The sequence below is a fragment of the Oncorhynchus masou genome, chromosome 27, assembly GCF_036934945.1.
Source record: "Oncorhynchus masou masou isolate Uvic2021 chromosome 27, UVic_Omas_1.1, whole genome shotgun sequence".
NCBI lineage: Eukaryota > Metazoa > Chordata > Actinopteri > Salmoniformes > Salmonidae > Oncorhynchus > Oncorhynchus masou.
This window is the reverse complement of record NC_088238.1, coordinates 55915330-55942214: the sequence shown is the minus strand read 5'-3', so window position 1 is coordinate 55942214 and position 26885 is coordinate 55915330. Positions and strand designations below refer to the sequence as shown.

The 26885-nt window shown below is 46.1% G+C and overlaps 1 protein-coding gene across 1 annotated transcript in view; it reads right to left on the bottom strand.

Annotated features, from left to right (window-relative positions):
* Positions 1–757: 757 nt before the first annotated feature.
* rbpjb (recombination signal binding protein for immunoglobulin kappa J region b) overlaps positions 758–26885 on the bottom strand; it is an 87391-nt gene continuing 61263 nt past the window's right edge. Inside the window, exons 4-11 of the mRNA XM_064940771.1 lie at positions 17830–17995; positions 15665–15839; positions 13796–13933; positions 11747–11859; positions 10824–10964; positions 7041–7196; positions 6681–6784; positions 758–5087 (exon numbers count right to left, since the gene is read on the bottom strand). Of these exons, the coding sequence (XP_064796843.1) occupies positions 4763–5087; positions 6681–6784; positions 7041–7196; positions 10824–10964; positions 11747–11859; positions 13796–13933; positions 15665–15839; positions 17830–17995 (1318 nt within the window). The 3' untranslated portion in view covers positions 758–4762. The remainder of the gene's footprint in view (positions 5088–6680; positions 6785–7040; positions 7197–10823; positions 10965–11746; positions 11860–13795; positions 13934–15664; positions 15840–17829; positions 17996–26885) is intronic.

The following is a 26885-nucleotide window of genomic DNA, read 5'->3' as shown; positions in this document are numbered from 1 at the left end:
AACCATGAAAAACAGCCCCAGACCATTATTCATCCTCCACTAAACTTTACAGTTGACACTATGCATTGGGGCAGGTAGTGTTCTCCTGGCATTACCCAAGCCCATATTCGTCAATTGGGCTGCCAGATGGTGAAAGGTGATTCATCATTCAAGAGAACGTGTTTCCACTGCTGATGTTGCTTCCATAGGCAGTTTGGCACTCGGTAGTGAGGGTTACAACAGAGGACAGACGCGCTACGTGCTTCAGCACTCCCGTTCTGTGAGCTTGTGTGGCCTACCACTTCCGTTGTTGCTCCTAGACGTTTCCACTTCTCAATAAGAGCCATTACAGTTGACCGTGGCAGCTCCAGTAGGGCAGAGGTTTGACGAACTGACTTGTTGGAAAAGTGGCATCCTACGACGGTGCCACGTTGAAAAGTCACTGAGCTCTTCACAGTAAAACCACTCTACTGCTAATGTTTGTCAATGGAGATTGCATGTCAGTGTGCTCGATTTTATATGCCTGTTAGCAAAAGGGGTGTTCACATACTTTTCTATATCTAGTGGAGATGCCACGTCACAATACGGTGACCACTTACATTGAAACAACGTTGATTTAATCAGTTAATCAGTTGCCCAGTGGGTAACCTCTGAACTGAAGGTAGAGTTGCATCAAAGATTGACTATTCAGTCTATTCGCAGTGCAAGGTCAGCCCCCTACAAGGCTATTACCATGTGTATGCATACTAAAATGTAAAATACATATAAAGACAGTTAATTTCACACATAATTGTCACTTTTTTATTTCTTGTGTTTTTTTTTTTTATATGCCAATATAGCAACTTTTTTCTTGTTTTTTTCCCTTTAAATGACATGGAATTTCAATATGTACAAAAAACAAAACAACCAATCATAATGTTATCAAAAAAACAGTCCCCTTGTTTCACGTTATTGCTAAAAATGTTACAAACTGCACAGATTTCTACCATCAGCAAACCCTTCGATCGCTGAGTATACTACCACTGACTGACACCTCTGTTTACCATTAATGGAACATTACACACAGAGACAGAGAGAGAGAAAGATGGAGACAGAGTGTGTGTGAAAGGATGTGTGAGGGGGACAAGATAAGAAATGGGACTGCAGCGAAGTTAAGCGTGCAGAGCTAAGTGAGTGAAGTCAAAAACGTAGATACAGAGAGACACAGAGGAGAGGGAAACATTACTACTCCATAATGCAGCCAGCCAATCGTCTTGAGGAGTATTCAAGGCAGAGCGTGTCAGAGAAAGGCGCCTCCCACACGTCTTTTCCTTTATTTAAAGCTGCTTCTCGCTCTGTCCTGTTTAGCAGTGCATGACAAATCTATGTTATAAAAAGACATTTGGCATATTAGAGGATACATACATACATTGTTCAGAGCTCATTAACCCCCCACCCCCCCAAAAACAGCTGCTTTTGGAAGAAAACAAACAAACCCCTTGCAAGTACAGTATGTACACAGTATTTGCAAAAAGCTTCACACAAGGTTAAGAGAGTATTTCATCAGATTTTGTTACCAGGTTAATCGTTTGTCCAGATTATAAAAAGGCATGTAACAACATTCCACCTCTGTAAGAGAGAACTGCCTTCTCCTTGTTGAGTAAAATGTGAGAACTGATGCTTTTCTTGACCATGAAAACAAAACAACTTAATTGGACTAGATTTTTTTTTTTTACTATTTTATACATTGTAGAATAATTGTGAGAACGATGAAAAAAACACATGTAGTGACCAAAAAGTTTTCAACAAATCAAAATATATTTGAAATTCTTCAAAGTATCCACCCTTTGCCTTGATGACAGCTTTACGCACTCTTAGCATTCTCTCAACCAGTTTCATGAGGTAGTCACCTGGAATGCATTTCAATTAACAGGTGTGCCTTGTTAAAACTTAATTTGTGGAATTTCTTTCTCTTTTAATGCATTTGAGCCAATCAGTTGTGTTGTGACAGGCTAGGGGTGGTATACAGAAGACAGGACTATTTGGTAAAAGACCATCATTACTTTAAGACATGAAGGTCAGTCAACGCAGACAATTTAAAGAGCTTTGAAAGTCACAAAAACCATCAAACAGGATGGAAAAGAAAACCCAGAGTTACCTCTGCTGCAGAGGTGAAGTTCATTAGAGTTACCAGCCTCAGAAACCGGCAATTAACTGCACCTTAGAGTTCAAGTAACAGACATCTCAACATCAACTGTTCAGAGGAGACTACGTGAATCAGGCCTTCATGGTTGATTTTCTGCAAAGAAACCACTACTAAAAGGACACCAATAAGAAGAAGAGACTTGCTTGGGCTGAGAAACACAAGCAATGGATATTAGACTGGTGGAAATATGTTCTTTGGTCTGGAGTTCAAATTTGAGATATTTGGTTCCAACCGCCGTGTCTTTGTGAGACGTAGAGCAGGTGAACGGATGATCTCTGCTGCAATACGTCATCCCATCTGGTTTGCGCTTAGTGGGACTATGATTTGTTTTTCAACAGGACAATGACCCAATACACCTCCAGGCTGTGTAATGGAGAGTGATGGAGTGCTGCATCAGATGACCTGGTCTCCACAACCACCCTACCGCAACCCAATTGGTTTGGGATAAGTTGGACGGCAGAGTGAAGAAAAAGCAGCCAATGTGGGAACTCCTTCAAGACTGTTGGAAAAGCATTCCTCATGAAGCTGGTTGAGAGAATGCCAAGAGTGTCCAAAGCTGTCATCAAGGCAAAGGGTGGCTATTTGAAGAATCTCAAATATAAAATACTGTTTTGGTTACGACATGATTCCATGTGTGATTTCATAGTTTTGATGTCTCCACTATTATTCTACAATGTAGAAAACAGTTTTTTTTTAAATTAAGAAAAACCCTTGAATGAGTAGGTGTGTCCAAACCTTTGACTGGTGCTGTAAGTGTTGTACTTTCACACTGAACAGAGTTTGTTTAAACAACAAATCTCCCAGAACGCTGGTCGTATGTATGACAGTGTGTTTTTGAAGCAGTGACACAAAGATAGCATTGTGGGTTATGTTGTTCAATGCAACAACTTCCTGTAACGAGTCCAGGTGAAAAGTATTACAGGTTAAGACAACGTAATAATTCTATTGGGCAGCGTTAGAAAACAAAACAACTCAATCGGACTAGCGCCGTTGCTAACTAGCATAGCTGGACCCATTGTTGAAAAGAGTTATGGGATCTTAGAATCCCCTTTGTCATCTTCAACCTCGTAACGAGCAGAGATAAGACCGACTGTCTGTCTCCCCTCCCTCCCCCCACACAGATTTGTTCTAGTTACGTAAATGAAAAGGGCAGGTCGTTGGAAGGGTAATGTTACTCTTTGACATTTAACTGAGCGGTAAAGGCCACATCAAATTGGAAGTGTCTGTCTTTTCGTTTTTCTAAAAACCAACGAAAGTTTTAAATGCCACCAGAACTATACACAGGAAGACACCAAGGCCTGGAAACACAACATACTGACTGACTGACGACGTCGCTGGACACTTCCACAGCAACAGGATATCAACTTTGGATACGTGACATGATTTTAGTTGACTGTAATAATACTACTGTACTCAGGCTACCATTTTATTTCAACGACTAGACTCATTAAATGTGAAAATGACAAACTATTTTGTAACTGGAAGTCCAGTTTTTTTTTTTTTTTTTTTTTACATTTTAAATTTTAAAAAAAATGGAAGAATTCACGTCACCATGGCTCAATGTGTGATGAAGAGACATAGTGTACTTTCCAAAGGGAAACGTAGCTTGTAGCGAACAGAGTATTGCAGGCAAGGCAGAGGCGTTGCTTAAAGCTTTTCTTTTTAAAGACTTCATTAAAAAACAAAACAATGAGAATACAAAAAATGAGGCCGGCTGAGGTTACTCCCTAACACAAACAAACCATCGTTTCGGTAAAAAAATAATAAAAAAAATCCAAAAGACTAGCAAAGTATCAAAAACTCAACGTTCTGTCGAAAAAGACCGAAAGAAGCAGGCATTTAATGGAGACAAGAAGTAAAGGTAGCTATAATACACATGCCAGGTCGGGATTTGGACAACATAAAAAAAGCCCAAAGCTCGGAGGAAGAGAATAGAAACTATTTGGTAACAAAAGTGTACTATACGTTTCATACAAAACAGGTGAAATGTGCCTTTACTGAAGCTTATGCAAGATCCTTGGTCCACAAAAACAACGGCATCGTCATGACAGTTTGTGTCCCCACTATGTCCACTCCTCGCTCTCCCTCCAACAACAATACATTTCCTCCCTTGACAGTAACATAGACGACTAACGAGACAAAAAAAAGAGGGGGGAAATGAACAGAGGGAGGGGGTAAAAAAAGCGCACAAAATCGACCTTGTAGTTATAACGTCCTATACATGTGGTGGATGTATAGTTGTTGTGGTCTCCGTTCAAGACACTGGCGCGCTGAGCCAATAGGAACTCCCTATTACACAGCTCCAACACCGTAAACCGACAGGCATGTCCCTTGCGAATCACAAGAGGGCAGCGGCGAGGAGTTCACACAGTTTCTCTTATTTCCGCTGGTTGATAACTTTTAACATAGGAACTATCTTTGAATTCCTCCTTTCTGCGTCCGATCAATTTTCAATTTCAGCTTCTTTTGAAATCCCAAATCAATATGCAGCACTTTTAGAGAGTCACTTTACTTTATAGTCTTTTTACCATGTGGTACATTTTGCTCTCGAGGCATATTGTGTATGTGTGTGTGTGTGTGTATAAGTGTGTGTGTGTGTTAGGACACCACGGCTGCAACCGTGGATGAGGATGTGACTCCTGCGTTGTTGGGGCCGTAGCTGTTGTTAGCGTCGCTGTTGTTAGCGCTGTTGCTGCTCGCCGTTAAAAGGCGGTCGCTGCCCGCCCTTAGGATGGCTCCGGCGGCGTTGCAGTGTGGCCGCGGCCCAGGCTCCGGCGTGTAGGTGAAGGTGAGCGTGGTGGAGTAGATGATGCCGTCATTCCGCACCAGCGTGACGGGAACCTGCACTGGCTGACGTACCCAGCGCCAGCCCTGGCGGAAGGCAGAGATGTCGGGAACCACGCACAGCATGCTCTCCGCACACCTACACCAGCAAGCAGAGAGGAGAGAATCAGACAGGCTTGACTCTCGCTATTTGGGTTGAATCGCTCACAGTGTGCCGACCTCACTGTTGACTAAAGAAACAAAAAGAACGGTCAGTTATGTAAAGATCCCACGTTGCTTGAGTATTGTCTTTCATGGTCCTTCGAGCAGGATTTGAACAAATGACAAGTATACACCACTGATAATGTGGAACCATCAAGCACTATGCAAGGGTTGTGTTTTCCACAGTGTCTATGATTGGCGACTACAAAAACAGTCCTGTAAAATCTCACTACGATACACACATCTCACACAAATAGGTCAAATGGGGATCGTGGCGTTCTCAGTGAACATTAGGGCCACTTACACACCATTCTGCAGAAGACAACCTAAACGTTTCACACCCGGCTTCTCCCAGCGGGGTTTTAAATCCAGGGTGAATCCTACCGTTTATTACAGATTAAACCATGGAGCTCTTTCATCTGATCTAAAGACCTCTCTTCTCTACCTCCATGGGTGGCAGACATAAACACTGGGATCGCTAATTCATCTAGAAAATTCGACATCAAAAAGGAAAAACAGTACCTTTTGAAGAATGTTTGGCATAGCCTAAAGGGTGTGCTTTGAAAATATCTGAGCCTAAATTGAATTCACGTTTGTTCAGTTGGTACTCATTAGCAGAACATTGCTTTGACTTGGATCAAAGCACGGCTGTAATCTGTCTGGGTTATCCCCTGGTTAGTACTCATATAGAGATTATAATGAGGAACAAGGTCAGACTGAGTAGGAACACCCCCTTCCCCTCTCCCCAGAAAGGTGTATCTCATAGATAAAACAAATTCATCGTTTGAGGCCGTTTCAGTTTGACTTTAGTAGAATGAAGTGGTGTTTCTGATTCTAAATCCTTTCTGTCCGGTCAAGCTACGGCATTAGGTCCGGTCAAGCTACGGTACTCTGCCCGGTCAAGCTACGGCACTCTGCCTGGTCAAGCTACGGCACTCTGCCCGGTCAAGCTACGGCACTCTGCCCGGTCAAGCTACGGCATTAGGTCCGGTCAAGCTACGGTACTCTGCCCGGTCAAGCTACGGTACTCTGCCCGGTCAAGCTACGGTACTCTGCCCGGTCAAGCTACGGTACTCTGCCCGGTCAAGCTACAGTACTCTGTCTGGTCAAGCTACAGTATTCTGTCTGGTCAAGCTACAGTACTCTGCCTGGTCAAGCTACAGTATTCTGTCTGGTCAAGCTACAGTACTCTGCCTGGTCAAGCTACAGTACTCTGCCTGGTCAAGCTACAGTACTCTGCCTGGTCAAGCTACAGTACTCTGTCTGGTCAAGCTACAGTATTCTGTCTGGTCAAGCTACAGTACTCTGCCTGGTCAAGCTACAGTACTCTGCCTGGTCAAGCTACAGTACTCTGTCTGGTCAAGCTACAGTACTCTGCCTGGTCAAGCTACAGTACTCTGCCTGGTCAAGCTACAGTATTCTGTCTGGTTGACAGGACAATCTTGAACATTTTGGGGAATGTAGCATAATTTTGCACCGGCGTATTGAGCCAGGCCACAGTTGAGAGGAGCGGCGAGGTGTGTCTCAGTACCTGTACATGGTCTCTGCCTCCACGTCTCCGAACCAGACCCTCAGGTTTGAGGTGAAGTTCTGTCCCGTCAGCTCCAGCATGGCCACATCCCCACCCCCGTTTAGCTAAACACACACACACACACACACACACACACACACACACACACACACACACACACACACACACACACACACACACACACACACACACACACACAATACAACAAAAGCATAAATGGTTTTGTGTTGTTGACAGAGGAAGAGATGGAATCTGGTAAAGGGACTAAAGGGTGTTTGTTTAGAGCACTGCAAGAGGAACAAGTTGCTGTTTATAATAGGAATGGAGTGTGGATGTGGCCTGTGTGTGTCCCTCTCTAACCTGTAAGCTCTCGACCACAGGCACGGGGGTGACAGGCGAGTGGACCGGGCCCATGCCCTCGTAGAAGGTGTACTCAGCCTTGTCTGTGCTGATGATTGTCCAGGACGCTCCGTCGTTGATCATCTCTTTGTTTGGTTCCTTTGGGCATGGAGTGGCCTGGGGGACACACAGACACACACACACACACACACACACACACAGAGAGACACACACACAGACAGACACACACACAGACAGACACACACACAGACAGACACACACACACACAGACAGACACACACACAGACAGACACACACACAGACAGACACACACACAGACAGACACACACACAGACAGACACACACACAGACAGACACACACACAGACAGACACACAGACAGACAGACACAGACAGACACACACACAGACAGACAGACACACAGACACAGACACACACAGACACACACAGACACACAGACAGACACACACAGACAGACACACACAGACAGACACACACAGACAGACACACACCGACAGACACACACCGACAGACACACACCGACAGACACACACCGACAGACACACACCGACAGACACACACCGACAGACACACACCGACAGACACACACCGACAGACACACACCGACAGACACACACCGACAGACACACACCGACAGACACACACCGACAGACAGACACACAAGTTAAAGGGAGCTGCTAGCGCTTCACCATATTTCAGATATAGATCGATAAATAAATGAACATAGCTGTGTGTTATGAATCTTGGTTTAGTTGTTTCTATGGTGATCTCTGATGTAGAGATAACACCTCCACAAGGAGCCTATCACCGTAACGCTATATTAACTCACTCTAATCCGTCATCTATCGAAGATGGAATCCAAAAGGGGAAGAATAACCTCTTAGCAAAACAAAGACTGTGAATAAATCCAGCAACGGGGACCAGCACAGAGCACTGACATGGGATATATATATTTTTTTATTATTATTTTACCTTTATTTAACTGGGCAAGTCAGTTAAGAACAAATTCTTAATTACAAATGACGGCCTACCCAGGCCAAACCCAGACGAAGCTGGGCCAATTGCAATTGCCCTAAGGGACTCCAAAACACGGCCGGATGTGATTCAGCCTGGATTCGAACCAGGGACTGTAGTGTCGTCTCTTGCACTGAGATGCAGTTCCTTAGACACCTGCACCACTCGGGAGAATTTGAAGATTGTAAACTGGGTATTACCTTAAGAACCAACTAATGTTCACCATCCAAGAATACATTTTCTCACAAGATCATTCTGATTGGTTACTGCAAATATGGAGTCAATTTATTCTCAACGTGTAATGAAGGTAGTCTCAACGCGTAATGAAGGTAGTCTCAACGCGTAATGAAGTTGGTCTCAACGCGTAATGAAGGTGGTCTCAACGCGTAATGAAGGTGGTCTCAACGCGTAATGAAGGTGGTCTCAACGCGTAATGAAGGTGGTCTCAACGCGTAATGGAGGTAGTCTCAACGTGCAATGAAGGTAGTCTCAACATGTAATGAAGGTAGTCTCAACATGTAATGAAGGTAGTCTCAACGTGTAATGAAGGTAGTCTCAACATGTAATGAAGGTAGTCTCAACATGCAATGAAGGTAGTCTCAACGTGTAATGAAGGTAGTCTCAACGTGTAATGAAGGTAGTCTCAACGCGTAATGGAGGTAGTCTCAACATGTAATGAAGGTAGTCTCAACATGCAATGAAGGTAGTCTCAACGTGTAATGAAGGTAGTCTCAACATGTAATGAAGGTAGTCTCAACATGTAATGAAGGTAGTCTCAACGTGTAATGAAGGTAGTCTCAACGTGTAATGAAGGTAGTCTCAACATGCAATGAAGGTAGTCTCAACGTGTAATGAAGGTAGTCTCAACGTGTAATGAAGGTAGTCTCAACGTGTAATGAAGGTAGTCTCAACGTGTAATGAAGGTAGTCTCAACATGTAATGAAGGTAGTCTCAACGTGTAATGAAGGTAGTCTCAACGTGTAATGAAGGTAGTCTCAACATGTAATGAAGGTAGTCTCAACATGTAATGAAGGTAGTCTCAACGTGTAATGAAGGTAGTCTCAACGTGCAATGAAGGTAGTCTCAACGTGCAATGAAGGTAGTCTCAACGTGCAATGAAGGTAGTCTCAACGCGTAATGAAGGTGGTCTCAACGCGTAATGAAGGTGGTCTCAACGCGTAATGAAGGTGGTCTCAACGCGTAATGAAGGTGGTCTCAACATGTAATGAAGGTAGTCTCAACGTGTAATGAAGGTAGTCTCAACGTGTAATGAAGGTAGTCTCAACGTGTAATGAAGGTAGTCTCAACGTGTAATGAAGGTGGTCTCAACGCGTAATGGAGGTAGTCTCAACGTGTAATGAAGGTAGTCTCAACGTGTAATGAAGGTAGTCTCAACGTGTAATGAAGGTAGTCTCAACGTGTAATGAAGGTAGTCTCAACGCGTAATGAAGGTAGTCTCAACGTGTAATGAAGGTAGTCTCAACGTGTAATGAAGGTAGTCTCAACGTGTAATGAAGGTAGTCTCAACATGTAATGAAGGTAGTCTCAACGTGTAATGAAGGTAGTCTCAACGTGTAATGAAGGTAGTCTCAACGTGTAATGAAGGTAGTCTCAACATGTAATGAAGGTAGTCTCAACGCTTAATGAAGGTAGTCTCAACGCGTAATGAAGTTGGTCTCAAAGCGTAATGAAGTTGGTCTCAAAGCGTAATGGAGGTGGTCTCAACGCGTAATGGAGGTGGTCTCAACGCGTAATGGAGGTGGTCTCAACGCGTAATGAAATTGGTCTCAACGCGTAATGAAGTTGGTCTCAACGCGTAATGGAGGTGGTCTCAACGCGTAATGAAGTTGGTCTCAACGCGTAATGAAGGTAGTCTCAACGTGTAATGAAGGTAGTCTCAACATGTAATGAAGGTGGTCAAAGCGTAATGGAGGTGGTCTCAACGCGTAATGGAGGTAGTCTCAACGCGTAATGAAGGTAGTCTCAACGCGTAATGGAGGTAGTCTCAGCACGTAATGGAGGTAGTCTCAACGCGTAATGGAGGTAGTCTCAACGCGTAATGGAGGTAGTCTCAGCGCGTAATGGAGGTAGTCTCAGCACGTAATGGAGGTAGTCTCAACGCGTAATGGAGGTAGTCTCAACGTGTAATGGAGGTGGTCTCAACGCGTAATGGAGGTAGTCTCAACGTGTAATGGAGGTGGTCTCAACGTGTAATGGAGGTGGTCTCAACGCGTAATGAAGGTAGTCTCAACGCGTAATGGAGGTAGTCTCAACGTGTAATGGAGGTAGTCTCAACGTGTAATGGAGGTAGTCTCAACGTGTAATGGAGGTAGTCTCAACGTGTAATGGAGGTAGTCTCAACGTGTAATGGAGGTGGTCTCAACGTGTAATGGAGGTGGTCTCAACGTGTAATGGAGGGTGGTGTCTCAAAGTGTAATGGAGGTGGTCTCAAAGCGTAATGAAGGTAGTCTCAAAGCATAATGAAGTTGGTCTCAACGTGTAATAGAGGGTGGTGTCAAAGCGTAATGGAGGTGGTCTCAAAGCGTAATGGAGGTGGTCTCAACGCGTAATGAAGGTAGTCTCAAAGCATAATGAAGTTGGTCTCAACGTGTAATGGAGGGTGGTGTCTCAAAGCGTAATGGAGGTGGTCTCAAAGCGTAATGGAGGTGGTCTCAACGCGTAATGAAGGTAGTCTCAAAGCATAATGAAGTTGGTCTCAAAGCGTAATGGAGGGTGGTGTCTCACTCACTTGAAACTGGATGATCCTCTCTTGGGAAAGGCACAGGTACATCCGCTCTGTGTCCTTCAGGTAGAATGAACACTTGTGCAGCTGGGAGACGGGGTCGTCTGCATCCAACAAGGCCGTCTGCTTGTCCACCTTACGGATGATCTGACACACACAGACAGGCTGGTGTTTAGGGTTTAGTTGCTCAGAGCTCAGTGTACAAATAACATCATTATTGTGTTGGTAATAAAGAGAAATAGTGAGAATATTAACATGAAAAAGACATACAAGACACAAATAAAGAGTTCTATGAGAAACATGGAGAGAGGAGAGATACATGGAGAGAGAAACATGGTGAGAGGAGAGAAACATGGAGACATGGAGAGAGGAGAGAAACATTGAGAGGAGAGAAACATTGAGAGGGGAGAGAAACATTGAGAGGGGAGAGAAACATGGAGAGAAGAGAGATACATGGAGAGAAGAGAGAAACATGGAGACATGGAGAGAGGAGAGAAACATTGAGAGGAGAGAAACATTGAGAGGGGAGAGAAACATTGAGAGGGGAGAGAAACATGGAGAGAAGAGAGATACATGGAGAGAAGAGAGAAACATGGAGACATGGAGAGAGGAGAGAAACATTGAGAGGAGAGAAACATTGAAAGAGGAGAGAAACATTGAAAGAGGAGAGAAACATTGAGAGAGGAGAGAAACATTGAGAGGAGAGAAACATTGAAAGAGGAGAGAAACATTGAAAGAGGAGAGAAACATTGAAAGAGGAGAGAAACATTGAGAGGAGAGAAACATTGAAAGAGGAGAGAAACATTGAGAGAGGAGAGAAACATTGAGAGAGGAGAGAAACATTGAGAGAGGAGAGAAACATTGAGAGAGGAGAGAAACATGGAGAGAGGAGAAACAGATGTAAAAGAGAGTGAGGTGGTGGCTAGTACCAGGCGTGGCAGGGCCATCCCGGTGACAGAGCAGACCAGTTTGACCGTCTGTCCATAGTGGATGTAGCCATCTCTCACAGTGAACTCCTCTCCTTCAGACTCTTCGTCATCCACTAGGGAACAGGACACACAACAGTCATCTTTTGTTGCAATAGCACATCCTATTCTTTATACTCAGTGGTATGGTGGAAATGTAACGTCAGGCCTCTCAACAATCCACTTTAAAACAAAGCATGGTATTGTCATTTACATTTACAGTGGAATCAGAAAATATTCAGACCGCTTGACTTTATCAAGTGTTGTTACATTAGTCTTATTCTAAAATGAATGACATAAACAAATGTCCTCAATCTACACACAATACCCCATAATGACATCACAATAGCCCATAATGACATCACAATAGCCCATAATGACATCACAATAGCCCATAATGACATTACAATACCCCATAATGACATCACAATACCCCATAATGACATCACAATACCCCATAATGACAAAGCAAAAACAGGTAAGAATTTTTTGCACATTTATAAAAAACAAAAAAACAGAAACACCTTATTTACATAATTATTCAAACCCTTCTCTATGAGACTCAAAATTGAGCTCAGGTGCATCCTGTTTCCATTGATCATCCTTGAGATGTTTCTACAACTTGATTGGAGTCCACCTTTGGTACATTCAATTGATTGGACATGATTTGGAAAGGCAAACACCTGTCTATATAAGGTCCCACAGTTGACAGTGCATGTCAGGGCAAAGACCAAGTCATGAGGTCGAAGGAATTGTCCGTAGATCTCAGAGACAGGATTGTGTCGAGGCACAGATCTGGGGAAGGGTACCAAAAAATGTCTGCAGCATTGAAGGTCCCCAAGAACATCATTCTTAAATGGAAGAAGTTTGGAACCACCAAGACTCTTCCAAGAGCTGGCCTCCCGGCCAAACTGAGCAATCAGGGAGAAGGGCCTTGGTCAGGGAGGTGACCAAAAACCCAATGGTCACTCTGACAGAGCTTCAGAGTTCCTCTGTGGAGATGGGAGAACCTTCCAGAAGAACAACCTTCTCTGCAGCACTTCACCAATCAGATTGAACTCTTTGGCCTGAATGCCAAGCATCACTTCTGGAGGAAACCTGGCACCATCCCTACAGTGAAGCATGGTGGTGGCAGCATCATGCTGAGAGGATGTTTTTCAGTAGCAGGGACTGGGAAACTGGTCAGGATCGAGGGAAAGATGAACGTAGCAAAATACAGAGAGATCCTTGATGGAAACCTTCTCCAGAGCACTCAGGAACTCAGACTGGGGGCGAAGGTTCACCTTCAACAGGACAACGACACTAAGCAGGCAGCCAAGACAACACAGGAGTGGCTTCGGGACAAGTCTCTGAATGTCTTTGAGTGGCCCAGTCAGAGCCTGGACTTGAACCCGATCGATCATCTCTGTAGAGACCTTAAAATAGCAGTGCAGTGACGCTCCCCATCCAACCTGACAGAGCTTGAGAGGATCTGCAGAGAAGAATGAGAGAAACTCCCCAAATACAGGTGTGCCAAGCTTGTAGCTTCATACCCAAGAAGACTCGAGGCTGTAATTGCTGCCAAAGGTGCTTCAACAAAGTACTGAGTAATATTTTTCATTATGGGGTATTGTGTGTAGATTGATGAGGGAATAAAATGCAATTTTAGAATAAGGCTGTAACATAACAAAATGTGGAAAAGGTGAAGGGGTTTGAAAGCTTCCCGATACACACATACATTACCCATTTGGGGCGGCAGGTAGCCTAGTGGTTAGAGCGTTGGACTAGTAACCGAAAGGTAGCAAGATTGAATCCCCGAGCTGACAAGGTAAAAGTATGTCGTTCCGCCCCTGAACAAGGCAGTTAGCCTACCGGGGAATAGTGGGGCGTCATTGTAAAATAAGATGTTTTTCTTAACTGACTTGTCTAGTTAAATAAAGATTTTTTTAAATTAAATACATTGCCCATACACGCAAACACCCTTACACACATTTTTACAGTGGAAGTGTGTGTGTGTGTGTGTGCCACACTCACACAGGTGAACGTAGAAGGCACCCCATTGCTGGGAGCTGGCGTGGAAGTTCCCCCCCTCCACATGGAGGTAGCGCGTGCTGACCGTCTGGGACCGCAACCGGTTGAACAGGGCCACCTTGGTCCCCGATGCAATACACACTGCAGTAGGAGACACACACAGAGAGAGAGATAAAGAGACCACACTACATGTACGTCCAGGTGATAAGATGAGAGAGAACAACATGTCCCCGTCTGGGTGATAACAAGAGAGAGAACAACATGTCCCCGTCTGGGTGATAAGAGGGTAGAAAGCAGGCCGAAAAACAAACTCTACAGCGACTTAACAATATTGAACATTGGGTGATTTTTGAGGCATCGGTTGTCATCTGTTTTTTGAGCTGTAACGCCCTCTAGCGGAAAGACTGGAACAGAGACCGAGCCCTCTCCTGTACTCCCTGTTCACCCACGACTGCGCGGCAACGCACGCCTCCAACTAAATCATCAAGTTTGCGGACGACACAACAGTGGTAGGCTTGATTACCAACAACGACGAGACGGCCGACAGGGAGGAGGTGAGGGCCCTCGGAGTGTGATGTCAGGAAAATAACCTCACACTCAACGTCAACAAAACTAAGGAGATGATTGTGGACTTCAGGAAACAGCAGATGGAACACCCCCCTATCCACATCGATGGAACAGTAGTGGAGAGAGTAGCAAGTTTTAAGTTCCTCGGCATACACATCACAGACAAACTGAATTGGTCCACCCACACAGACAGCATCGTGAAGAAGGCGCAGCAGCGCCTCTTCAACCTCAGGAGGCTGAAGAAATTCGGCTTGTCACCAAAAGCTCTCATAAACTTCTACAGATGCACAATCGAGAGCATCCTGGCGGGCTGTATCACCGCCTGGTACGGCAACTGCTCCGCCCACAACCGTAAGGCTCTCCAGAGGGTAGTGAGGTCTACACAACGCATCACCGGGGGCAAACTACCTGCCCTCCAGGACACCTACACCACCCGATGTCACAGGAAGGCCACAAAGATCATCAAGGACAACACCCACCCGAGCCACTGCCTGTTCACCCCGCTATCATCCAGAAGGCGAGGTCAGTACAGGTGCATCAAAGCTGGGACCGAGAGACTGAAAAACAGCTTCTATCTCAAGGCCATCAGACTGTTAAACAGCCACCACTAAAATTGAGTGGCTGCTGCCAACACACTGACTCAACTCCAGCCACTTTAATAATGGGAATTGATGGGAAAGGATGTAAAATATATCACCAGCCACTTTAAACAATGCTACCTTATATAATGTTACTTACCCTACATTATTCATCTCATATGTATACATATATACTGTACTCTATATCATCTACTGCATCTTTATGTAATACATGTATCACTAGCCACTTTAACTATGCCACTTTGTTTACATACTCATCTCATATGTATATACTGTACTCAATACCATCTACTGTATCTTGCCTATGCTGCTCTGTACCATCACTCATTCATATATCTTTATGTACATATTCTTTATCCCCTTACACTGTGTATAAGACAGTAGTTTTGGAATTGTTAGATTACTTGTTGGTTATTACTGCATTGTCGGAACTGGAAGCACAAGCATTTCGCTACACTCGCATTAACATCTGCTAACCATGTGTATGTGACAATTAAAAAATTTGATTTGATTTGAAAACAGGGAAACTTTGTTGAAGGGCCATAGTAGCATTGTGAATTGTGAATGGTAGAAATGAACATTGTTTGAACACGATAGAATAGTTTCAATAGACAACTATCACGAGCCACGTCCTGTTCGAGGAAGGAAGGATGCCTTTTGAAAGCAGGGCCCTATGAGTGTGTGTGTTGGCGTTTGTGTGACTCACGGTCTGCGTTCTTCAGGGACTGTTTCTTCTTGGAGGGCTTGGAGATGACTTTTATCCTCTTACTAAGGAAGACGCCGATGTCGGCGCTGTTGCCGTAGAACATCTTGACCGACAGCATGAAGTGCTTCCTCTTGTCGGAGTCTGATATGTACAAGGTTTTGGCTGTGCAATAGTTCTGAGTGAGAGGGGAAAAATAAGGCCAGGCAACAGTTAGTCATTTCTTTGGTGAGAGAGAGAGAGAGGGGTGAGTGAGAGAGAGGTGTGAGTGAGACAGAGAGAGAGAGAGAGAGTGTGAGTGAGACAGAGAGAGAGAGAGGTGTGAGTGAGAGAGAGAGAGAGAGAGAGAGAGAGAGAGAGAGAGAGAGAGAGAGAGAGAGAGGTGTGAGTGAGACAGAGAGAGAGAGGTGTGAGTGAGACAGAGAGAGGTGTGAGTGAGAGAGAGAGGTGTGAGTGAGAGAGAGAGAGAGGTGTGAGTGAGACAGAGAGAGAGAGAGGTGTGAGTGAGACAGAGAGAGGTGTGAGTGAGAGAGAGGTGTGAGTGAGAGAGAGAGGTGTGAGTAAGAGAGAGGTGTGAGTGAGAGAGAGAGTTGTGAGTAAGAGAGAGGTGTGAGTGAGACAGAGAGAGAGAGAGAGAGAGAGAGAGAGAGAGAGTGTGAGTGAGACAGAGAGAGAGGTGTGAGTGAGACAGAGAGAGAGAGAAAGAGAGAGAGAGGTGTGAGTGAGACAGAGAGAGAGAGAGAGAAAGGTGTGAGTGAGACAGAGAGAGAGAGAGAGAGAGAGGTGTGAGTGAGACAGAGAGAGAGAGAGAGAGAGGTGTGAGTGAGACAGAGAGAGAGGTGTGAGTGAGACAGAGAGAGAGAGAGAGAGAGGTGTGAGTGAGACAGAGAGAGAGAGAGAGAGAGAGAGACAGAGAGAGGTGTGAGTGAGACAGAGAGAGAGAGAGAGAGGTGTGAGTGAGAGAGAGAGAGAGAGGTGTGAGTGAGACAGAGAGAGAGAGAGAGAGAGGTGTGAGTGAGACAGAGAGAGAGAGAGAGGTGTGAGTGGGACAGAGAGAGACAAAGAGAGAGACAGAGCGAGAGGTGTGAGTGGGACAGAGAGACCGAGAGAGAGGTGTGAGTGGGACAGAGAGAGAGACAGAGAGGTGTGAGTGGGACAGAGAGAGAGACAGAGAGGTGTGAGTGGGACAGAGAGACAGAGAGAGAGGTGTGAGTGGGACAGAGAGAGAGACAGAGAGGTGTGAGTGGGACAGAGAGAGAGACAGAGAGGTGTGAGTGGGACAGAGAGAGAGACAGAGAGGTGTGAGTGGGACAGAGAGAGAGACAGAGAGGTGTGAGTGGGACAGAGAGAGAGACAGAGAGGTGTGAGTGGGACAGAGAGAGAGACAGAGAGGTGTGAGTGGGACAGAGAGAGAGACAGAGAGGTGTGAGTGGGACAGAGAGATAGAGAGAGGTGTGAGTGGGACAGAGAGATAGAGGTGTGAGTGGGACAGAGAGAGAGACAGAGAGGTGTGAGTGGGACAGAGAGAGAGACAGAGAGGTGTGAGTGGGACAGAGAGACAGAGAGAGAGGTGTGAGTGGGACAGAGAGAGAGACAGAGAGGTGTGAGTGGGACAGAGAGAGAGACAGAGAGGTGTGAGTGGGACAGAGAGAGAGACAGAGAGGTGTGAGTGGGACAGAGAGACAGAGAGAGAGGTGTGAGTGGGACAGAGAGAGAGACAGAGAGGTGTGAGAGGGACAGAGAGAGAGACAGAGAGGTGTGAGTGGGACAGAGAGAGAGGTGTGAGTGGGACAGAGAGAGACAGAGAGAGAGGTGTGAGTGGGACAGAGAGAGACAGAGAGAGAGGTGTGAGTGGGACAGAGAGAGACAAAGAGAGAGACAGAAAGAGAGGTGTGAGTGGGACAGAGAGAGACAGAGAGAGAGGTGTGAGTGGGACAGAGAGAGAGAGAGACAGAGAGAGACAGAGAGAGACAAAGAGAAAGAGGTGTGAGTGGGACAGAGAGAGACAGAGAGAGAGGTGTGAGTGGGACAGAGAGAGAGAGAGACAGAGAGAGACAGAGAGAGACAAAGAGAAAGAGGTGTGAGTGGGACAGAGAGAGACAGACAGAGAGGTGTGAGGGACAGGAACAAAGGGAGGGAACGAGAGAAAGAATTGTACAGGACCCTACCTTCCCCTCGATGTTGAGCTGTTGCATCTCCTGGTCACTGTTTCCTATCCCTATAAAGGCACAGGGCTGAGCCTCCTGCTCTGAACAGCCCTCTCTCTCCATCTCCTCTCTCTTCTTCTTCCAGCCAGAGCCCATCAGGTAGACACATGGGGGTGGACAGAAGAACCTGAACACACACAAGTAGAATTTACACACACTGATTATAGCTAACATTAGGAACATCTTCCTAATATTGAGCGAACCCCCCCCCCCCCACCTTTCTCCCTCAGAACAGCCTCAATCAGTCGGGGGTATGGACTCTACAAGGTGTTGAAAGCGTTCCACGGGAATGCTGGTCCATGTTGACTCCAATGCTTCCCACAGTTGTGTCAAGTTGGCTGGATGTCTTTTGGCTGGTGGATCATTATTGAAACACGCGGGAAACTGTTGAGCGTGAAAAAAAAAAAAACAGCACCGTTGCAGTTCTTGACACACTCACACCGGTGCACCTGGCATCTACTACAATACCCAGTTCAAAGGCACTTCAATGGTTTGTCTTGCCCAGTCACACAATGCATGTCTCAAGGCTTAACAATCCATTTTAAACGTGTCTCCTCTCCTTCATCTACACTGATTGAGGTGGATTTAACAAGTGACATCAATAAGCGATCATCACCCGGTAAGTCTGTCATGTAAAGAGCAGGTGCTCCTAATGTTTTGTATCCTCGGTGTACACACCACTGCCCAGACTACACACACATCAAATGATTAATAGCTATAATACTTTACACACACACACACACACACACACTAACGATAGAACAGTCTGGAATCTACGCTGGTCTGGTGGGTCCAGAATGTTCATCAACATGGCATACTGCATGTTAGACGTTCTGCCACTAGATGGCAGTGTGACATAAACATGGCATACTGCATGTTAGACGTTCTGCCACTAGATGGCAGTGTGACATAAACATGGCATACTGCATGTTAGACGTTCTGCCACTAAGTGGCAGTGTGACATAAACATGGCATACTGCATGTTAGACGTTCGGCCACTAGATGGCAGTGTGACAAAAACAAAACAAGAAGTGTAGAACTTGGGAATGAAGTTTCAGCCAAGTTGTCATGGCATTTCTTTGAGTGACAAACAACTTCTGAAAACAGCTACTAAAATCCTGTAAAACCTTGTTTAATTTTCAAAGGAGAAAGCGAAATGTTAATACAATAACCGATGGGGCTTGCTCGAGTCGAATCTGACAAGAACTTGAATTTTAGCCAGTGCCTCAGGAAGACATGTCAGGAGAAATAAACACGTAGATTGCTTAAAACAACACTTTTACTTGGCTCAGTCATGTCCCCTCTTTAGGGAGAAATATCAAATGGTTTTCACCCATTTTGCTCTTCAAAATAAGTAAAGCGGTTTGTTTTTACGTGCAGGGAAAGAAGGAAAGTGGGTCATATGGAGACACTTGTCATGAGTCGTCTGAGGAGAAGAAGAGTGACACATAACACCAGTCTGCTTTCATCTCCTAAAAGAGAGAGAGAGAGAGAAAGAGGGAGATTTCTGTGGAAAACCCATCTTTACACACACGCAATTTATTCATGCTCAGAGCTCCTATTGTGTATCAAAACACAGACAAGCATTCATATTGTAAACACACACACACACAGCGACGTCCACGCCCACTAGGCTCTTCCTTAGAGAGGGACACATTGCCGGAGAGCTGACCAAAACCAACGTTGGTCGGTTCAGAATGAAACACTAACTTATGTGTGTGTGTGACAACACACAGTGTACAAAATATTAGGAACAACTTCATAATGTTGAGTTGGAGATTAGAGATACACTACAGAGATACATTGCACTACAGAGATACACTACAGAGATACATTACACTACAGAGGTACGATACACTACAGAGGTACGATACACTACAGAGGTACGATACACTACAGAGGTACGATACACTACAGAGGTACACTACAGAGGTACACTACAGAGGTACACTACAGAGGTACACTACAGAGGTACACTACAGAGGTACACTACAGAGGTACACTACAGAGGTACACTACAGAGGTACACTACAGAGGTACACTACAGAGGTACACTACAGAGGTACACTACAGAGATACACTACAGAGATACACTACAGAGATACACTACAGAGATACACTACAGAGATACACTACAGAGATACACTACAGTGATACACTACAGAGATACACTACAGAGATACACTACAGAGATACACTACAGTGATACATTACACTACAGAGATACATTATACTACAGAGATACACTACAGAGATACACTACAGAGATACACTACAGAGATACACTACAGAGATACACTACAGAGATACACTACAGAGATACACTACAGAGATACACTACAGAGATACACTACAGAGATACACTACAGAGATACACTACAGAGATACACTACAGAGATACACTACAGAGATACACTACAGAGATACACTACAGAGATACACTACAGTGATACACTACAGAGATACACTACAGTGATACATTACACTACAGAGATACATTATACTACAGAGATACACTACAGAGATACACTACAGAGATACACTACAGAGATACACTACAGAGATACACTACAGAGATACACTACAGAGATACACTACAGAGATACACTACAGAGATACACTACAGAGATACACTACAGAGATACACTACAGAGATACACTACAGTGATACACTACAGAGATACACTACAGTGATACATTACACTACAGAGATACATTATACTACAGAGATACACTACAGAGATACACTACAGAGATACACTACAGAGATACACTACAGAGATACACTACAGAGATACACTACAGAGATACACTACAGAGATACACTACAGAGATACACTACAGAGATACACTACAGAGATACACTACAGAGATACACTACAGAGATACACTACAGAGATACACTACAGAGATACACTACAGAGATACACTACAGAGATACACTACAGAGATACACTACAGTGATACATTACACTACAGAGATACATTACACTACAGAGATACATTATACTACAGAGATACACTACAGAGATACACTACAGAGATACACTACAGTGATACACTACAGAGATACACTACAGTGATACACTACAGAGATACACTACAGAGATACACTACAGAGATACACTACAGAGATACACTACAGTGATACATTACACTACAGAGATACATTACACTACAGAGATACATTATACTACAGAGATACACTACAGAGATACACTACAGAGATACACTACAGAGATACACTACAGAGATACACTACAGAGATACACTACAGAGATACACTACAGAGATACACTACAGAGATACACTACAGAGATACACTACAGAGATACACTACAGAGATACACTACAGAGATACACTACAGAGATACACTACAGTGATACATTACACTACAGAGATACATTATACTACAGAGATACACTACAGAGATACACTACAGAGATACATTACACTATAGAGAAAGACCGCAGAGGGACCACAGTTACACCGCAGAGGGACCACAGTTACACCGCAGAGGGACCACAGTTACACCGCAGAGGGACCACAGTTACACCGCAGAGGGACCACAGTTACACCGCAGAGAGAATAAAATGCTGTGTCATTTTTAGCCCATCATGTGCCCTATTCCAGAGAACACTGGAATAGTTCTTCCAAACTGCCCCCAGTAATTATATAGATTTATTTCATTCAATTGACTCTGATGACAGAAACCCTGGAGATGTTTATTCTAAGCGTGAAGATATTCAACATCATGCCAAGCACTGAATACTCGCGCTTGGCTGCAGAATGTGAAGGTGTCTCCATACCATTTACATTGAGGAAGTGTGGTCATAATCTATATTTTAGCGATCCACGGTGGACGTCACTCCTAATGAAACCCCCCCCCCCCCCCATCCTGCTGATGAGAGCCGCTGAACAACACACCGTGCCTGAGATGCGTAATGAGAAAGCCATTTCTCCAAAGATTATCTCAGTGGGGAACTGGGGATGCCCTGATGTGCCATCTACTACCTATACTAACAGCCAGAGTTTCATTAAACAGACCTAGGAGCAAAACGTTTCTATACAACGTTTAATCAAACTGACGCATTTGGCCATGTTCAATTTCTATTCATTGGCACAAAACAAAGCCTATAAACAAAACTATTCATTGTGAAAGTTTCTCCATTTAGGCCATTCATATGAAATATTGTATTAATATTTTTATTTAACTTTTATTTAACTTGGCAAGTCAGTTGAGAACAAATTCTTATTTTACAATGACGGCCTCCACCGGCCAAACCCTAACCCGGCCAATTGTGCACCGCCCTATGGGACCCAATCCCGGGTCTGTAGTGACGCCTCTAGCACGGAGACGCAGTGTCTTAGACCGCTGTGATACAGCCTGGAATTGAACCAGGGTCTGTAGTGACGCCTCTAGCACGGAGGCGCAGTGTCTTAGACCGCTGTGATACAGCCTGGAATTGAACCAGGGTCTGTAGTGACGCCTCTAGCACGGAGGCGCAGTGTCTTAGACCGCTGTGATACAGCCTGGAATTGAACCAGGGTCTGTAGTGACGCCTCTAGCACTGAGATGCAGTGTCTTAGACCGCTGTGATACAGCCTGGAATTGAACCAGGGTCTGTAGTGACGCCTCTAGCACTGAGATGCAGTGTCTTAGACCGCTGCCCCACTCGGGGGCCTTAATATATGCGTAGCGCTGCTTCTTCTCTTTCTCAAACTGCACAACACTACGTGATTCTCTGAATAACACAGGGGATTTCGTCATGGACGGGACTGGCTTTGTCAGAGGAACTTGGCGTTTGTAAAAAAAATATATATATATTCTGTCCGGAACACCCCTGCCGTGTAAACACGACCACCATGGCAGACTCAGACGGGACAAGACATAATGACATTACCCAACCTCCCCTAGTTACCCAACCTCCCCTAGTTACCCAACCTCCCCTAGTTACCCAACCTCCCCTAGTTACCCAACCTCCCCTAGTAAAACTAATCCCGGTCGTATAGTGAATGACTCAATCGTGAGTGAATAAGTGTCAGATAAGAGGAACGTATATGAATGTTCTGTTTTTTGGGGGCTTTATGACCACAACTATGAAAACTCGAATGACTTGAAGCCTGATGTGTCCCAGGGTGCATTGCTACAAAAGGGTCTGCCGCCAAAACCGGACCCCCTTCACCATAACCCCCAAAACAGGCCCCGCTCACATCTTCTGTCCTGGTCAGTGTGACTTTAACCAGAGAGGACAGAGGAGAGTAGAGGAATTCAGCTATTTAACAAACACATACTGACACATGCAGTCACACACACACACAGTCACACACAGTCACACACACACACACACACGCAGTCACACAATGCTGCTCCTGCTCTCTCGTGCTCCAAAACTCAGAGGTGTCACAGTGTTGGCTGAGGGCTGCTGATTTACTAAGACATAGTTCTGGTGAGATGCCAGCTTGGAGTTTGCCAAAAGGCCCCCAAAGAATCAGACCATAATAAACAAGATTCTCTGGTCTGATGAAACCGAGATTGAACTCTTTGACCTGAATGCCAAGCATCATGTCTGGAAGAAACGTGGCACCATCCCTACAGTGAAGCATGGTGGTGGCAGCATCATGCTGTGGGGATGTTTTTCAGTGGCAAGGACTAGGAGACTAGTCAGGATCGAGGGAAAGATGAACGAAGCAAAGTACAGAGAGCTCCATGATGGAAACCTGCCCCAGAGCGCTCAGGACCTCAGAGTAGGGTGAAGGTTCACCTTCCAACAGGAAAACAAACCCAAGCACACAACCAAGACAATGCAGGAGTGGCTTCAGGACAAGTCTCTGAATGTCTTTGAGTGGCCCAGCCAGAGCCAGGAATTAAACCTGGTCAAAAATCTCTGAAGAGACCTGAAAATAGCTGTGCAGCGACGCTCCCCATCCAACCTGACAGAGTTTGAGAGGATCTGTAGAGAAAAATGGGAGAAACTCCCCAAATACAGGTGTGCCAAGCTTGTAACATCATGCCCAAGAAGACTTGAGGCTGTAATCGCTGCCAAAAGGTGCTTCAACAAAGATTAAAGACTAAGGCACTGTACACATGAGCGCGAGAGAGAGCGAGAGCAAGGCTTCATTCTGTCTAATCCCCTACAACTGGATGACCATATTCAGAACAGCTCATTAACTCCCTACACACACCCCATTCTAACCTAACATTAGTACAGCAACAAGGAAACAGTCATAACCCCCTACCTACCACAGTGTGCTCCCCAACCCTGTAACCCTACCATTCCCCTGCCATCTACCCTTTAACCTCCTGGATGTGCCCTGCAGAGAACTTAACCGCGTAACCCCCGTCTGGACACAGCAGGAGATGGAAAGCCGGAGGGGCCAAAACACCTACGTTACGCACAGACACAACGGAATGTGATTCATCTTTTTTTCGACCTCCTTTTAGTCCATACTATTAACCCTTGACCTATTGACTTATAATGAAACAGGGAACTCTTCAACGTGCCTTTTTTGAGTTGGGACTGTGTTATTTACTACAACAGGTATGGTGGTGGCAGCATCATGCAGTGGGGATTTATTTCAGCGGCAGGGACTGGGAGACTAGTCAGGATCGAGGGAAAGGTGAGCGGAGCAAAGTACAGAAATATCCTTGATGAAATCCTGCTCCAGAGTGCTCAGGACCTCAGAGTGGGGCCGACTGGGGCGAAGGTCATCACACACACCATGTAGGGGCTGTGGGAGGTACTACACCAGGTTGGAGCTGTGGGAGGTACTACACCAGGTAGAGGCTGTGGGAGGTACTACACCAGGTTGGAGCTGTGGGAGGTACTACACCAGGTAGAGGCTGTGGGAGGTACTACACCAGGTTGGAGCTGTGGGAGGTACTACACCAGGTTGGAGCTGTGGGAGGTACTACACCAGGTAGAGGCTGTGGGAGGTACTACACCAGGTAGAGGCTGTGGGAGGTACTAAACCAGGTTGGAGCTGTGGGAGGTACTACACCAGGTAGAGGCTGTGGGAGGTACTACACCAGGTTGGAGCTGTGGGAGGTACTACACCAGGTAGAGGCTGTGGGAGGTACTACACCAGGTTGGAGCTGTGGGAGGTACTACACCAGGTAGGGGCTGTGGGAGGTACTACACCAGGTAGGGGCTGTGGGAGGTACTACACCAGGTTGGAGCTGTGGGAGGTACTACACCAGGTAGAGGCTGTGGGAGGTACTACACCAGGTTGGAGCTGTGGGAGGTACTACACCAGGTTGGAGCTGTGGGAGGTACTACACCAGGTTGGAGCTGTGGGAGGTACTACAACAGGTTGGAGCTGTGGGAGGTACTACACCAGGTTGGAGATGTGGGAGGTACTACACCAGGTTGGAGATGTGGGAGGTACTACACCAGGTTGGAGCTGTGGAAGGTACTACACCAGGTAGAGGCTGTGGGAGGTACTACACCAGGTAGAGGCTGTGGGAGGTACTACACCAGGTTGGAGCTGTGGGAGGTACTACACCAGGTTGGAGCTGTGGGAGGTACTACACCAGGTTGGAGCTGTGGGAGGTACTACACCAGGTTGGAGCTGTGGGAGGTACTACACCAGGTAGAGGCTGTGGGAGGTACTACACCAGGTTGGAGCTGTGGGAGGTACTACACCAGGTAGAGGCTGTGGGAGGTACTACACCAGGTTGGAGCTGTGGGAGGTACTACACCAGGTTGGAGCTGTGGGAGGTACTACACCAGGTAGAGGCTGTGGGAGGTACTACACCAGGTTGGAGCTGTGGGAGGTACTACACCAGGTAGAGGCTGTGGGAGGTACTACCCCAGGTTGGAGCTGTGGGAGGTACTACACCAGGTTGGAGCTGTGGGAGGTACTACACCAGGTTGGAGCTGTGGGAGGTACTACACCAGGTTGGAGCTGTGGGAGGTACTACACCAGGTTGGAGCTGTGGGAGGTACTACACCAGGTTGGAGCTGTGGGAGGTACTACACCAGGTTGGAGCTGTGGGAGGTACTACACCAGGTTGGAGCTGTGGGAGGTACTACACCAGGTTGGAGCTGTGGGAGGTACTACACCAGGTTGGAGCTGTGGGAGGTACTACACCAGGTTGGAGCTGTGGGAGGTACTACACCAGGTTGGAGCTGTGGGAGGTACTACACCAGGTAGAGGCCGTGGGAGGTACTACACCAGGTAGAGGCCGTGGGAGGTACTACACCAGGTTGGAGCTGTGGGAGGTACTACACCAGGTAGAGGCTGTGGGAGGTACTACACCAGGTTGGAGCTGCGGGAGGTACTACACCAGGTTGGAGCTGCTGGAGGTACTACACCAGGTTGGAGCTGCTGGAGGTACTACACCAGGTTGGAGCTGCTGGAGGTACTACACCAGGTTGGAGCTGCTGGAGGTACTACACCAGGTTGGAGCTGCTGGAGGTCCTACACCAGGTTGGAGCTGTGGGACGTACTACACCAGGTTGGAGCTGCTGGAGGTACTACACCAGGTTGGAGCTGCTGGAGGTACTACACCAGGTTGGAGCTGCTGGAGGTACTACACCAGGTAGAGGCTGTGGGAGGTACTACACCAGGTAGAGGCTGTGGGAGGTACTACACCAGGTTGGAGCTGTGGGAGGTACTACACCAGGTAGAGGCTGCGGGAGGTACTATACCAGGTAGGAGCTGCGGGAGGTACTACACCAGGTTGGAGCTGCGGGAGGTACTACACCAGGTAGGGGCTGCGGGAGGTACTACACCAGGTAGGGGCTGCGGGAGGTACTACACCAGGTAGGGGCTGCGGGAGGAACTACACCAGGTAGGGGCTGCGGGAGGAACTACACCAGGTAGAGGCTGCGGGAGGTATTTCACCAGATAGAGGCTGCGGGAGGTACTACACCAGGTAGAGGCTGCGGGAGGTACTACACCAGGTAGAGGCTGCGGGAGGTACTACACCAGGTAGAGGCTGCGGGAGGTACTACACCAGGTAGAGGGTGCGGGAGGTACTACACCAGGTAGAGGCTGTGGGAGGTACTAC